Source organism: Sus scrofa, unplaced genomic scaffold (assembly GCF_000003025.6).
Source record: "Sus scrofa isolate TJ Tabasco breed Duroc unplaced genomic scaffold, Sscrofa11.1 Contig2425, whole genome shotgun sequence".
In the NCBI taxonomy this organism is placed as follows: Eukaryota; Metazoa; Chordata; class Mammalia; order Artiodactyla; family Suidae; genus Sus; species Sus scrofa.
Genome location: NW_018085088.1, coordinates 17,259 through 31,605, shown reverse-complemented (window position 1 = coordinate 31,605; position 14,347 = coordinate 17,259). Strand labels below are relative to the sequence as shown.

General features: G+C 45.5%; 1 protein-coding gene across 1 annotated transcript; it reads right to left on the bottom strand.

The window, feature by feature from the left end:
• Positions 1-2,788: 2,788 nt before the first annotated feature.
• On the bottom strand, positions 2,789-8,461 carry LOC110258578 (interleukin-1 beta-like). Its single transcript, XM_021081828.1, has 6 exons — positions 8,415-8,461; positions 7,835-7,886; positions 6,483-6,678; positions 5,142-5,306; positions 3,782-3,912; positions 2,789-3,001 (listed from the first exon to the last, which is right to left on the bottom strand). The coding sequence occupies exons 1-6, from the start codon at positions 8,459-8,461 to the stop codon at positions 2,789-2,791; spliced, it is 804 nt and encodes a 267-aa protein (XP_020937487.1).
• Positions 8,462-14,347: the final 5,886 nt, after the last annotated feature.

The following is a 14,347-nucleotide window of genomic DNA, read 5'->3' as shown; positions in this document are numbered from 1 at the left end:
TGAAGCAGTTAGTTTCCAGTCTGTGGAGCTTCCCACCCAGGAGGTAGGGGGTTGTTCCTATCGTGAAATCACCCCTCCTACCTCTTGATGTGTCCTCCTCTTTTTCTTCTGGAGTAGGATATCCTTTTTAAGGTTTCTTGTCCATTCGGGTGAAGAGTGCTCAGTCTTTAGTTGTGAATTTTGTGGGTTTAGGAGAGAAGTTGAGCTCCAGTCCTTCTGTTCTGCCACCTTAATCCTGTCCCACTGTCCTTCATCTGAATCTTGTCCTCACTACTTATCAGCTTGCATTCTTGGCAAAAAACGTAAGCTCTCTGTGCTTCAGTTTCATCATAAGTCCACTTATGGCTACAATCCAGATGTAGGAACCAGAGGTGAGAAGCTGTTGTCCCCGTATATAAATCAGTGTCTTGTTTGTCATGGACAGCAGGCCCAGGATATGTGCCCCTTGGACTCTCGGGATGGAGCAGTAAAATGGTACAAACAGAGCAACCACAGGTGCCAGGCAGAAGTCACCATAGCAGCTGGAAACATGCTGTTTTTCTCTTCCAGGATAAGGACACAGTGCAGAGAAAGGGAGAAATGTCCTCAGGGAAAGAATTTGGTGCCAGACCAGGAACAGAATAGCTCTTTTGCAGGGTCAGTTGTAGTCTCTGGTGCAGGTCCAGGAATTGAAACACCATTAAAATGGAATATTTTAATACAGAGAATTAAAAAATATATTGGTAATTGATGAATATATTCCTCTTGTAAAAAAATTCAAACATAGGCCTAAGTTTCTTTTGACAACCCCCATCCACCCGCCCCAAGTAACCACTATTTTCAGTCTGGTCAATGATCCTTAGAAGCATAGAGTTGTGTGTTTTGGATGGGCAGTGTGTTTTCTTTTCTTTTTTTTTATGGAAATGGTATCATCCTATAGGTATTATTTTGCAACTTGATTTTTTCTTGCAATGATTTGTCTGGATCTCTTTCCATTTCAGCACTTTTTCTTTTTCTTTTGCTGTGTTTTATTTAATCTTTTTCCTGCCAAAGGACATTAGGTTATTGCCAGTTTATTTTGTTAAGCTTTTCACAAACAATCCTAAAGTAAACAGCCTTTCTTTCGGGAAGACACCAAATAGCGGAACTGCTGAGGCAGAAGGTGTGTTAAAAATCAATTAGACTCTGTCTACCAGGGTTAATTTCTTATTTTTGATAAAATATTATACTTATGTGAGATAGCAACATCAGGGGAAGCTGGGGGAACTCTGTATATTCTTCGCAACTCTTCCATAAATCTAAAATTATGTCAAAATAGACAGTTAAAAGAGTGGAAGTGTTTTAAATCCATTTTCTAGCATAGATTAAGCATTTAACAGTTTCTTAAATGAATTACTTCATAGATTTGACAGTGAAAAAAAACCCTACATAACCATAGATTTATCCTCCTTGATTTATGTGTGATTGCAGAACTCCTCCTTAGCCAATCATTTCTTCTTCTAAGAACGTGTGGCGTTTTTTGGGTTTTGTTTTGTTTTGTCTTTTGTCTTTTTAGGGCTTCAGCCATGGCATATGGAGTTTCCCAGGCTAGGGGGAGAATTGGAGCTAGAGCCACCAACCTACACCACAGCCACAGCAATGTGGGATCCCAGCCATGTCTATGTCCTACATACACCACAGCTCATGGCAATGTAAGATCCTTAAGCCACTGAGCGAAGCCAGGGATCAAACCTGCATCCTCATGGATTCCAGTCAAGTTCTTAACCCACTGAAGCACAACAGGAATTCCTCACCTCTGCTTCTTATGCTGCCTTATGTTCATTGTATCCATCTGCCTCTCCTATTTAACTAGGAATGCCCTACCTTTCTTGTTTCTCAATTTCCAACCCCCAGTGCATAGCATTTGCTTAATATGTATTTGCTGAGTCAATGAATAGAGAAATACTTGGCGGTTACCGTCAACCGCTATTCCCTGCAATATTTTAGCTAATTCTATTTTTCATTGACCCTTGTGCACCAACTACCCTTTTGTTGAAAAATAGAAATGAAAGGGAGGGGTATAAAGGCTGCTCTTCGCTGGCCAGTGATGTCCCTAAGTACTCCGCCTTCAGTGATAAGGAGAAGGTTTCTCGTTCCACACAGAGAACATTCATGGTACCGTTTATCTTTACCCTTCTATGTCAGAGCCAAGGCAAGCCAATGACCACATGGAAAAGGATGTTTTTCAGTGACATTTATTTCAGAATCATTGAACAATCTGATCACCCTTCTTCATTCATAAGTATTCTTCTTTAAATAATTTGAGCTTATTATGTTTTCAGGCTTGGTGAGAGATTATAAAGGTGGCACACTCACCCCAAAGAAATTGATTCCATAGCTATGGAAGACTAAGATCTTTCACAGACACTGCTGCTTCTTGGCCCCCTTGAATTAAGTTAAATAGACCAACCCACAATTAAATAAATAAATAGTTCAGTGATCGATCATCAGAAGCTGGGTGCCAAGGACAGAGGACTGCCAGTGACCCTAGTGTGCCATGGTTTCCACCAGGCTGGCTTTGAGTGAGGAGAAGGGGTGAGAGAAGGCTGGCTTAGAGGATGGGGTCTGTGCATGGACTTGGAGAGGAGGGGGCTGTTCCTCCTCACTGGGGGGCAGGGGGATCTCCTTAGCACTAATCTAGGGAAGACAGCTGGGCATCGATTAGACAGTAGTGAAATTCAGGCAGCAACCATGTACCAACTTTTCCAGTCCACTTCTGTCAGCCTTCGGGGTTCTTCAGCCCATGTGGACCCTCTGGGTATGGCTTTCCTTAGGGAGAGAGGACTTCCATGGTGAAGTCGGTTATATCTTGGCGGCCTTTGGAGTTTCCCAGGAAGACGGGCTTTTGTTCTGCTTGAGAGGTGCTGATGTACCAGTTGGGGTACAGGGCAGACTCGAATTCAACTCTGTTCTTGATTTCTGTCTTGTAGAAGACAAATCGCTTCTCCATGTCCCTCTTCGGGTAACTTTTGGGGTCTACATCCTGCAGCAAAGCAGAAATAGAGTTTTTTTTTGCATGGGACAGGTCAAAGATACCCTACTCTGATCTGGGAAAAGATGTTCTCCAGGTCAGCTGGAGATGAAACATATAAACAGGTCACAGGGGCAAGTGCCAGGGCCCTGACATATCTTTGTGACCCCAGCCTTTGGTATGGTGACCAAAAGAGCCCTCATCCTTTTCTGAAACAGTGCCAAATGGTAGGGAGCATGACACAGATGGGAAGGTTGTTGAAAGTGAAAATTAGATGAAAGCTTCTGGAAGTACCTAGGCTCCAGGGACTTGTGCTGTGTATTTCCTCATGGCCCTGGCTAGAATGACTTCAACTTGGAGAGGAAGCTTTTGCTGGGAATGCTGGTGGAGGCAAGTATGATGTTGGGAGTGGCATGGAGATGATGACAGGTGACAGGTGCTTTGAATCAATTAAGTTCCCAAAGTGTCATCTACCTAATGGAGCAACCCTAACAAGAGACTCCCCTTCCAATCCCAACATTGTATGATCGATGGGGGGCTAACAACAGCAGGATGTAAGCACATCAGCAGAATGATTTAACTTGCCACAATGGGAGTGAAAGTTACCTGCATTAACCCTTACCTGAACTTATTATATTCAACTTATTTACACATATGGAAAATTACCAAGTGGTTCTTCTCCCAGACTTTCTGGGGGTGGGTAGGAGGGAAGAGGTCACTGTCTTGGAAGTAATGGCTGGGGGTGCTTCAGTGAAGCCCAAGAAGGGCCTTCAGCCCTTGGTACTCACTCACCTCCAGCTGCAGGGTGGGCGTGTCATCTTTCATCACACAAGACAGGTACAGATTCTTTCCCTTGATCCCTAAGGTCACAGGTATCTTGTCATCGCTGTCATCTCCTTGCACAAAGCTCATGCAGAACACCACTGAGGGAAGGAGAGGGGCCTGTGGTCAGGGACATAGCACTGCAGGGTTGGTCCAAGCACTGGACCCGTAGCCTAGGACTGGTGCCATTTAGGATCCTCTTTGGCATCCAAAATTCCTATGGCCTCATAGACAGGAGAGCTGGCTTCTCTCCCAGACAATAATAGGTTCAGTTGGTTGAATCAGGTTTTTCCCCAAAGAAGGGTCTGGGGGCTTCTCAGAGCCTCACCACAGTGGCAATAAACAATTAGAAGGTCTGATTTTTAGAAGAAAGCAAGCCATCTTGCCCCTGCCTGGTGATGTGCCTATCCAAAACACCAGAACAGTCTGACCACTGTGAACAGCAAGAAAAGAAGTAAAACCAGATTCCCAAAGGACATCAGGCACAGATCTGTTTCAGGAACATGGCGCAGCCAGTGGGATGAACTTGAAGGAGGAGGGCTGCTTGACTAGGTGAAGTGGTCCAACGAGAGATGCTCATTTTAATCTTCCTTAGTCACAGCTGTCTCCCTTGGAGGCCCCAAGGTTGTGCTTCTGATGCAATTCTGGAGAAACAGAATTGTCTTGGCCAGGCTGAGAAGCTTTCCCCCTGTGATGCCTCTCTCCAAGGTCAGCAGCTTGGATGAGACCACACTGCTCCTTTGATCTGCCCCCTGGTCACACCCCTGCATACAGGGCTCAGCCACAGTGGCAGGGTGCCAGGCAGAGTCCCACCACCAATGGGCTCCCCAGACTTGAAACAATGGCCAGTGACAGTGACAGAGATACAAGTTCCTGCTCGTCAGTAAGATCGGCTTCTCAGGAACCATCTGGTATTGGGTGGGAAGGATGTTAGGGGCAAGTGGGCAAAGTTGGGAATGAGGAGGGACAAATTATCTCTTTGCCATTCTAGTTTTGACCTCCACAACAGGAAGAAGGCACCCACAGGTAGTTAGGTCCTGTCCATCAAATGACCCCTTTCCAACAGAAGCACTGACATCGCACTGCCTTTAAGTGACTTGGCTGGACTGTGGTCCTGGATGTGCTTGTCCCCTCTCTTGCTGAAAATGAACCTGCTAAGGGCCTCATCCTGGCATCCTTGCTAGGACCTCCATAAAGCATGTACACACTCTGTATTCCATGATATTGCATTCATGTCAATCATTTGCCTAAATGGTCTACTTTGTTGAAGATAGAGATAATTGGCACGTTTCCAGGAGGCCAAGAAAAGAATGAGGGTGTCCCCAGGTACCTTCTCTCTTCAAGTCCCCTTTGAGGAGGTGGAGAGCCTTCAGCTCATGTGGGCCAGCCAGCACCAGGGCTTTTTCATCTTTGTCCTGGAGTTTGCAGTCCACGGACTGCACGGGGGTGGCATCACAGAGAAAACCATTGGCATGCTTTTCAAGGACGATGGGCTCTGAAATGTGGAGCAGAGGTGTCTTTTAGGCAGAAGATTAGAAGAGCAAACCTCATGATGTGAAGCAGCAGGATCTGGTGCCTTGGAAGACATCTGAGGGAGGTCAGCCACAGTCTGATTCTAATATTGGTGGGGAGGAAGCTGGGGTGGATAAGAACACTGCACCCGGTGCCTTAAGATATGGGTTCAAGCTTCAGCTTTATTGCTTGCTGTGGAAGAGCCACAGAACTCCTTCTGCAAAAAGGCAATGGCACACACTGGCCCAGCAGGGACCTTCTGAGACTCACAGGGATAAAATGTAACCGAAAGCACCCTGAGAATGACTGGGGGCTTTGCAGTTGTGAGTAGTTATCATGGTCCTGCTTTTTATTCCTGGCTTTTTAGGGCCGCATCCATGGCATATGGAATTCCCCAGGCTTAGTGTCAACTCAGAGCTGTAGCTGCTGGCCTACACCACAGCCACAGCAATGCAGAATCTGAGCCTTGTCTGTGACCTACGCTACAGCTCATGGCAATGTTGGATGCTTAACCCTTGAGCAAGGCCAGGGATTGAATGCACATCCTCATGGATACTAGTCAGGTTGGCAACTGCTGAGCCACAACGTGATTTCCTCCAGGTCCTGTTTTAAGAATAATATCAATAATGCAAAAGAAAACTAAAACCATCACCAAATTGGATGATATGTAGTAATGTATGGAGATATATAGTATTTTGGGTACTTTTTATGCATGCCTATAAATTCCAGAAAAGCCTCCATTCCTCTGATTAATAGCACTAGCCAGGTACATCATTATTTCACTAAAGAAGAATTCCTTTTAAGGGAACCAAACATTCTGATGTAAGACAAAAAATAAAAAAAAGAATTGTTTCAACTACAAAAGTGGTTAGTTGGGTTTCCGGACCTCTCTGTTTTCCTCTCACTGCTGGGCATTCTATTTAAAAAAAAATTTTATTTTTTTGGCTGTGCCTCTGGCACTTGGAAGTTCCTGGGCCAGCGAGCAAACCCAAGCCACAGCAGTGACAACACTGGATTCCACTGAGCCACCAGGGAACTCCTGGGCCTTCTACTTTTAAAGGGTTTCAGCTTCAGGAGAGTTTAGTTGACCATTGAGTTATGGCCTCTGAGAAGGAAAGGACCAGAGATATCCTATCTGCCCTCAGCTTTCCCTAGGTACCTTCTTCAAAGACGGATGAAAAGATGCTCTTTGGGTCATCATCACAGACAACCTGGGAGGAGGGATTCATCGGCTTCTCCTTTGCCACAATCACAGACACCATCGGCCTGGAGCTCTCGTTGCAGAGCTGGTGGGAGATTTGCAGCTGGATGCTCCCATCTCCCAGAGGGCTGAGGTCAAGGTTTTGGGTGCGGCACTGTGGATAGATCAAGAATGTCAGTGTGGTAGGTGGCTGGGCCTGAGAACTCCCATTTTGACATGAGACGGGATGCAGGAGGGGATAACAGAGCTTCTCCAGAGAATCTTTCATCTCTCTGCAGCCCAGAGAGGTTCAGCGGTTTACCCATAGGCATGTGGCAAGTGAGAGGCAGACCCCCAAACCTGAATGTGGGCTCTCTGACACCCTCCATGGTATTCTTCGAGAATACATCCCATTTTGACCTTGTTTGTGTTTTCTGACACATGCTCCACCTAACCATAAATGTATGCCTTCTTACATTTTTACCTGTTTGGAAACCCAAAGCACAAGACATGTATTAAATTTTTCATGGCTGTGATGATCATATTATCAATATTTCTATGCTCAATCAATGAGTTTTCAATTATTCTCTACAAGTTTTCATCTTTTAAAAGCTGTTGCATAAGCATCTCGCAAACACTGTAAAAGGTGCGTGGTTCCCCTGCTGGGAACTTCTACATGTCCCCCCTGGGGCCAAAAAACCTCCAACCCCCACCCAAAATGTGGTTGATATTTGTGAAACAGGTTCCCACTTTCCCTTTGTTCAGAGAAACTGTGTAAGTGTATTAAGGCTTGAAGTTGCCCCTGGGCACAAGAATGGTTTAACGTCTTGAAGACAGTTAAAGAGACCTCTAACAGCTCAGAGGAAAGCAAGAAGTTCCTGCCCAGCACAGAGGCTCCAGCCCCTGGCAGAGGCAGTGGGAGGGTGGGCCAGACAGATACACCACACCCCCACCCAGGGCTGGAGAAAATGGGTCTCAGGGTTCGACTCTAGTGATTGACAGAGTTTCATCAGTTTTAGGGCTGAACCCTTTTTCTAAAAGGAGAAGCAACTGTGCATTGAAGCCTTGGCTGCCTTGCCAACATGAGACAGCAAACACTCTCTCTACCATCATTTCTTCTCACCCTCCTCAAGCATGGCCACCATCACCAAGGCTCAGTGAACCGCTGTGGTGCCGCCGGAACTGAGGAGTGGCCTGCATTAGTCTCACTGGAGAAGACGAGTCAGTTCATCACAGAATTCCAAAGGAATAAGGGGGCCCAGAGCCCTTTCCTTGAGACTTTCCCCTGCCCGAGCCCCTGCATGTGTTGGGAGCTAAGCGCATGGCCTTACCTTCATCTCTTTGGGGCCATCAGCCTCAAATAACAGGTCATTATTGTTGTCACTGTAATAAAAGCAGAGAGCTTGCTCAGTTATGTCCCCTGGACAGGATGAATTTTCCTTCCCCGCAAGCGATCTTCACTGTTAATAGGAAACTGCAAACAGCTTGTTCCTTAGGGCTGCCTGGAGCTAGCAGTTTCCATGGGCATATTCCTGGAGCAGCCTAGGAGGCAGGGCAGGTACCCCAGCTGCTCTCTATTGGATCTCGAGACCCCATCCAGCCCAGTTAAAACTGGAGCTTTCCTTCTCACTGAAGCCTTCCTTCCCACTGAAGCTGGACATGCCACAAGATCCCTTGTGTCATCCACATGGAATCCCTTCTTCCTGTTTGCCAATTGTAGGTGGCCCCCTGCAATGACATCAAGTCCAGACTTACAGTGGGAAATGAGTCTTTAAACCAGGTTAACCTGGAACCCCACTTGCCACTAAAAGAGGCAGGATGAGGGACAAATCTGGTCTCTAAGCACAGCTAACACTGCACTCTTGAGAAGGGAGCCCTGCTCGCATTACTGGTACCAGTTTCTCCACTGACCCATTGTTAGCCATCACTTCCTTGGCAGGTTCAGGTACCGTGGCCATGGCTGCTTCAGAAACCTGCGTAAAGAGGAGAAAATGAGTGACCATTTGCTGTGCCAGTCCCCACCACGGCTGCTTTCACGGGTGATTTTCCTTTGGCATCTAGTACACTGCAGGCCAGCAAAGAACGAGTCTTTGAATGAATGAGTGAATGGATGAAAGAGCCCTCCTTTGGGTCCAGAGAAAAGTATTTGCTAATGTAAGCCCACACCAGAAGTGCATTTGTTAGACCTGGGGCGGTAGTTGGATATTGAAATTCTAAATAAACAGTGTTAATTTATATATATATATATATATATATATATATATATAGTCTTTTTAGGCCCACACCTGTTGCATTTAGAGGTTCCTAGGCTAGGGGTCAATTTGGAGCTGCAGCTGCTGGTCTATATCACCACTACAGCATCACCAGATCTGAGCTACCTACATCACAGCTCATGGCAAGGCCAGATTATAGGCAACTGGACGAGGCCATGGATCGAACCTGCATCCTCATGGATGTTAGTCAGATTCATTTCCCCTGCCCCACAGCAGGAACTCCCCCCCCCCATATTTTACAAGCTATAGCATTATAGTAAACCTGGCATTTTTGCAAATAGCCCAGCACTCAGACAGAGAGGCATGAAGGGAGGGAGAGGGAGAGAAAAAGAATCAGGGGGAAGAGAGAGAGAGAAAGAGAGAGAGAGAGAGAAAGAAAGAGAGAGAGACAGAGACAGAGAGAGAGAGAGAGAGGGAGGGAGAAGCTCTCTTAGGACTAGCCATAAGGAGGAGTTAAAGTGACACATGAGCAATGTAGACTGGCTAGAGAGGGTAGGGTCACTGAATGGCCTTTGTGCCTCCAAGAGGTATACTGTCTGGCAGTTTCTCCCTCACTCTTTATAGCCTTTAAACGAAGAAGTGAAGAGCTGAGAAATTTCGCTTAGGTTAACTGATTTCACAACCAAATTAAAAAAATTTTAAAAAGAGGATTGATGGGAACTTCTGGGAGCGGGTAACCTGAAATCACTCTCCAGTCCTTGGAAGTGGTAACAAACGATGACACCTTTTTTTTTTTTTTTTTGCAAATGTGTCATCATATGCAAATATATGTTTTTTCTTCTGACAACTGTTGTGCTCCTGATGTCAAACAGAAATACTGGGGTTTCCTAGATTAGAAGAATGTTTGAATTTAGATCTCTGGGACAAAATTGAACAAAAACACATACACACACACACAAATTCTCCCTCCCTCCCTCCTTGGACTTAAGTTTAGGAAACTTTCCACTGGGAGATGGATAAATGGGCCTAGGAAGTGACAGTAACCATGTGGATTCTGAACCCATTGTGCTGTTCTCAACCTCGAGGGCCCTGGGCCAAATACTGGAGCCTTTGGTAGGGAAACTTTGATCTTTCCAGGGCGAAGCAGAGAAAACATAGTTGTGTGGGGGTGCAGGCTCCTGATGGGGTGAGTTCATCCAACCCATCAGACAAGGTGCTGGTACCCTAGTTGATTCCATATGGAATCTATATCAATCTTTGATAAATGGTGAAAGGAGCCTGGGTTGAAGACATATTTGAAAAGATTGTGAATAAGTCAAGCTTCATGATCACATTCCCTTTTGAAAATGCAGAGGTGCTTTTTGCCTAAAAGAATGTTTCCTCTGAACTCTGAAAAGTGGAACTTTTACAATAAGAATATCCAGCTGGGACTATATCCCATGGTAAATCTGAGAGATATTAGACATTGTTTTTTTCCCCTCTACCTTTATTGTGATAGAACTCACATATACCATTGTGTGAGACTGCATACAACAGGATGAAGTGTATATTGAAGAAAGATTACCACAATGAGGATGCTCGTTAAGACACCCATCAGCTCACATGATTCTATATATATAATATATATATATATATAAATATATAATATACATGTCCATTCACATATATTTATATATTGTGTGTGTGTGTATTGGTGGTGAGAACATTTAGGATCTTATCTCTTAGCAACTTTCAACTCTATCATACAGAATAGTTACTAACAGTTCCCGTGCTGTACATTAGATTCCCAACACTTATAACTGCCTTATAACTGAAACTAGGTCCCCTTTGACCAACATCTCCAACATCTCCCCATTTCTCCCACCCCTGTGTAACCGCTATTCTTTTCTTTGTTCCTACGAGTTGTGATTTTTTTCCTTTTAAGTGTCCACATCGAAAAGAGATCATATAGCATTTGTGTTTTGCTGACATATGTCACTAAGCAGAATGCCTTCAAGGTTCATTGATGTCACAAATGCAGGGTTTTCTTCTTTTTAATGACTAAGTTACATAGGTATGTGTCTATATTTGTAATATAGTCTGAAATCATGAAGTGCGATGCCTCCATCTTTGTCCTTTCTTCTCAAGGTTGTTTTGGCTATTCTTTGGTTGTTCCAAACAAGTTTTAGCATTATCTCTCCTATTTCTAAGAAATATGCCATGGGAATTTTGAGAGGATCTGCCTTGAATCTACAGATGGCTTTAGGTAGCATGGACATTTCAACAATACTAATCACTTCAGTCCCAAACATGGGATATCTTTCTATTTATTTGTGTCTTCAATTTCTTTCATCCGTGCTTTATAATTTTCAGTGGACAGACATTTCGCCTTCTTAGTGAAACTTATTCCTCAGTATTTTTATTGGTCTTGATGCCACTGTAAATGGGTGGCTTTCTTTGTTTCATGTAGAGGTATTTTGTTGTTAGTGTGCAGGAAGGCAACAGACTTTTTTCACTCAGACACAAGAAGAGCGAGTGCTCTGGGTACTGTCCCAAGGTAGGCCTGCAAGAATGAATGAATGACCAGGCTAGAAAAGTGCATGGAGGAGTTCCTGTCATGGCAAAGAACCTGACTAGTATCCATGAGGATGCAGGGTAGATTCCTCAGTGGGTTAAGGAGTTGGTGTTGCCACAAGCTTTGGTGTAGTTTGCAGATGCAGCCATAATCTGGCATTGCTGTGGCTATGGCATAGGCTGGTGCTATGACTCTGATTTTGACTCCTAGCCTGGGAACTTCCATATGCTGTGGGTTTGGCCCTAAAAAGGCAATAAATAAATAAATAAATAGGTAAATAAATAAACAAACAAACAAAAGGTGCATGGAGTCCACGAGGGTGTGTTCTCTTCCCACTCTGTCACACCTACTACAGTACCCATAGCCCTGAATTGAAACCTTGTTCACTTACGTGGTTCCCTCAGGATGCTGTGAAGTCTTTCAGAGCTGGGTCTAGCACAGGGTGTGACATGCACATTCAGGCAGTAAAGTTTGTCTACCTGAATGAGTGAGCAGGAATTCGACAGTGTTTTCACTCAAATAAGCATGCCTGTGCCTACTCTGTGCCAAGCCCTGGGCTTGCTCAGTATTATTCATGGGACAGAGTTCCTGACTTTCACAGACAGGAGGGAAATTGACTCTACTGTGGGCAAGGATCGCACAGTGGGTTCCTTCCCCAGCCTTCTGATTTGGCTCCCGGTACCTTGACCTCAGGAATGCAGACCCAAGAATCTCATCTTTGGCAAGGTGTATGTTCCACAGGGAATCTGAAAGCTGCATCCTGTTGGGTGCATCCATTTCCTGTGGGTTTGGTGAGCCCTAGTCAGTTTCCAAGTCTAAGCCCTCATAAAATTGGGTGTCTGGTTCTGCAGACTCCCCAGAGGCCCTGCCTAGAGAGCCTGATGGTTCATTCTTATTTGCCGTCAGAGCATCCACACTGCAGATTAACTCCTGGTCCACAAGCTTCACTGAAGGAAAACCACCTTCCTCAGACTCTTTATGCTGGGGATCTACATGATCTGGTGGTGTTTTAGCTCTGTGGGTGCTCCTGATGGAGAACACAGAGGGGCCTTGAGTCACCGATGTGATTAGAAGCTGAGTGAAGGAGAATGAACACCAGTGGCAGGAAGGGAGGTAAGCAAGGCATTCAAGCATCCTCTTTCTGGGATGTGAGATACAGGGCAGGAAGGAATGTCCTCCTTCATCTTCTATTTTCCAGGGGGCATGAACCTTCATTCTCTCTGCTCAAGGGAAATGTTGGAACTGTGGGGCAATGGCCTTTGACATAGCAGTCTCTGCAGGTCTGCCATGTGTCTCATCCCAACACTGGAGCCTGGAGCCAAAACCGGGCAGCAGCCTGTCCATCTCAGGAAGTGAAACTTCTTATTGTGTCAAGCAGGCGGTCTGCACAAAGTGTGTATCAAACCCTGTTTTTCCAAGGACACCACTCAGGCTACAGCACGTCCTTCTGGTTCCCCCAAAGCAGAAACTATCTCACTGTAGATGTTGTCGCACCAAGGGAGGGTCTGAAGAGTGATGGTGATACAGTTGGACATGCAAAGCCAGGGAAATGGACCCAGCAGAAGTAGGGGGTTGGCAATGCCAGAATGTCATAGGGAGCTCCAGCTTTTGGGGAACCCTTCGGCTATTGAATCACACAAGCCCTTCTCATCTGAAAGCTGCCCTCCACCCAAGTAGCTTATTCCTCTGAGACAGGAGCCTGGCAGTGATTCAGAGCAGCAAGGGTCTTGGTGCCATCTTATGCCTGATCTTGGGCTTCTAGCCTCTCTGATTGAGGTTGGCCTCACCCAAATGGTCTTCAATGATTTTGAACAAGAAGACAAAAGAATCACGGGTTAGTTCTCATAGCATCTCGATGCATGAAGTAGTGTCTGCTCTCTGCCATGGATCATTCCTTCCTTGTTCACCCTCTTGCTCAGCACAGAAAGAACGAAGCCATGACCATCCCTACCATGTTCCCCAAGACCCATCTCATCCTTGCCAATGACTTCCTCGCATGGGTCATGAATCTGTCATTTTCCTTCCATTATTTCTGGGGGTCTCTCTGGTAACTGAAAATGTGAACGATGTCCTGTGTAGCCACACCTGTCTCCATGGATACCCCACTCCTTTTCCTTCTGCTTCAGGGCTTATTGGGGATTGGGCAGTCTGATTTTCAGTTTTGAGACCTCTGTGCTTCCTCTCACAACAGCATCTGAGTTGGGCCTCTGCAGCCTGACCTCTTGGACCCAAAGTCAGAGAGGGGACAGGAAGACTCCGGGAATGCTTTGTTCTCCCCCCAGGTGGAGAACAAGGAGGCTTACATATCAAAGCAGATGTCTTGGTCCAGTGAGGTATATGGTCTCCAGTGGTCTCTCCCTGTTGGCTGGGTTGTTATTTCACCTCTGAGAACCCAATGAAAACTCGCCTTCCTTTGGATCCAACAGGAAAGCCCAGGGTGTTTGAGGTGGGTACTGAGGCCTTTGTGCTCTATATCCTTTCTTTCCATTTCTTCCTTTTCTCCCTTTCTTTCTTTTTTTTTTCTTTTTGACACTTTTGGGCCTCACCTGCAGCCTATGGAAGTTCTCAGGCTCGGAGATGAATCAGAGCTGCAGCTCTGGACTATACTACAGCCACAACAATGCTAGATCTGAGCCAAGTGTGTGACCTACACTCTAGCTCATGACAACACCAGATCCTTAACCCAGTGAGTGAGACCAAAGATTGAACCTTCCTCCTCATGGATGCTAGTTGGGTTCATTACTGCTGAACCATAATGGGTACTCCTGTATCTTTTCTCGCATGTACTGGATATTGGAGAGTAAGCCACAAAAAGAGAGTTCTGATACAACTTGTACCAGGGTTCTGGAAACATTATGGATAAAGAGCTAGAGAGCAAATATTTGAGGCTTTGCTACAACCACTCAACTCTGCCATTGCTGTGAGAAAGCAGCCATGGGTAATGTGTAAGTGGATGAGCTTAAGGAGACATGTCTGGCAGATTGTGGGATGTGACCTTGCCCCCTCCCCACCCATGTCACATACCACTGTATTACACCATTTCTATTGGAGACAAATCTAGAAATGATACTTTACAA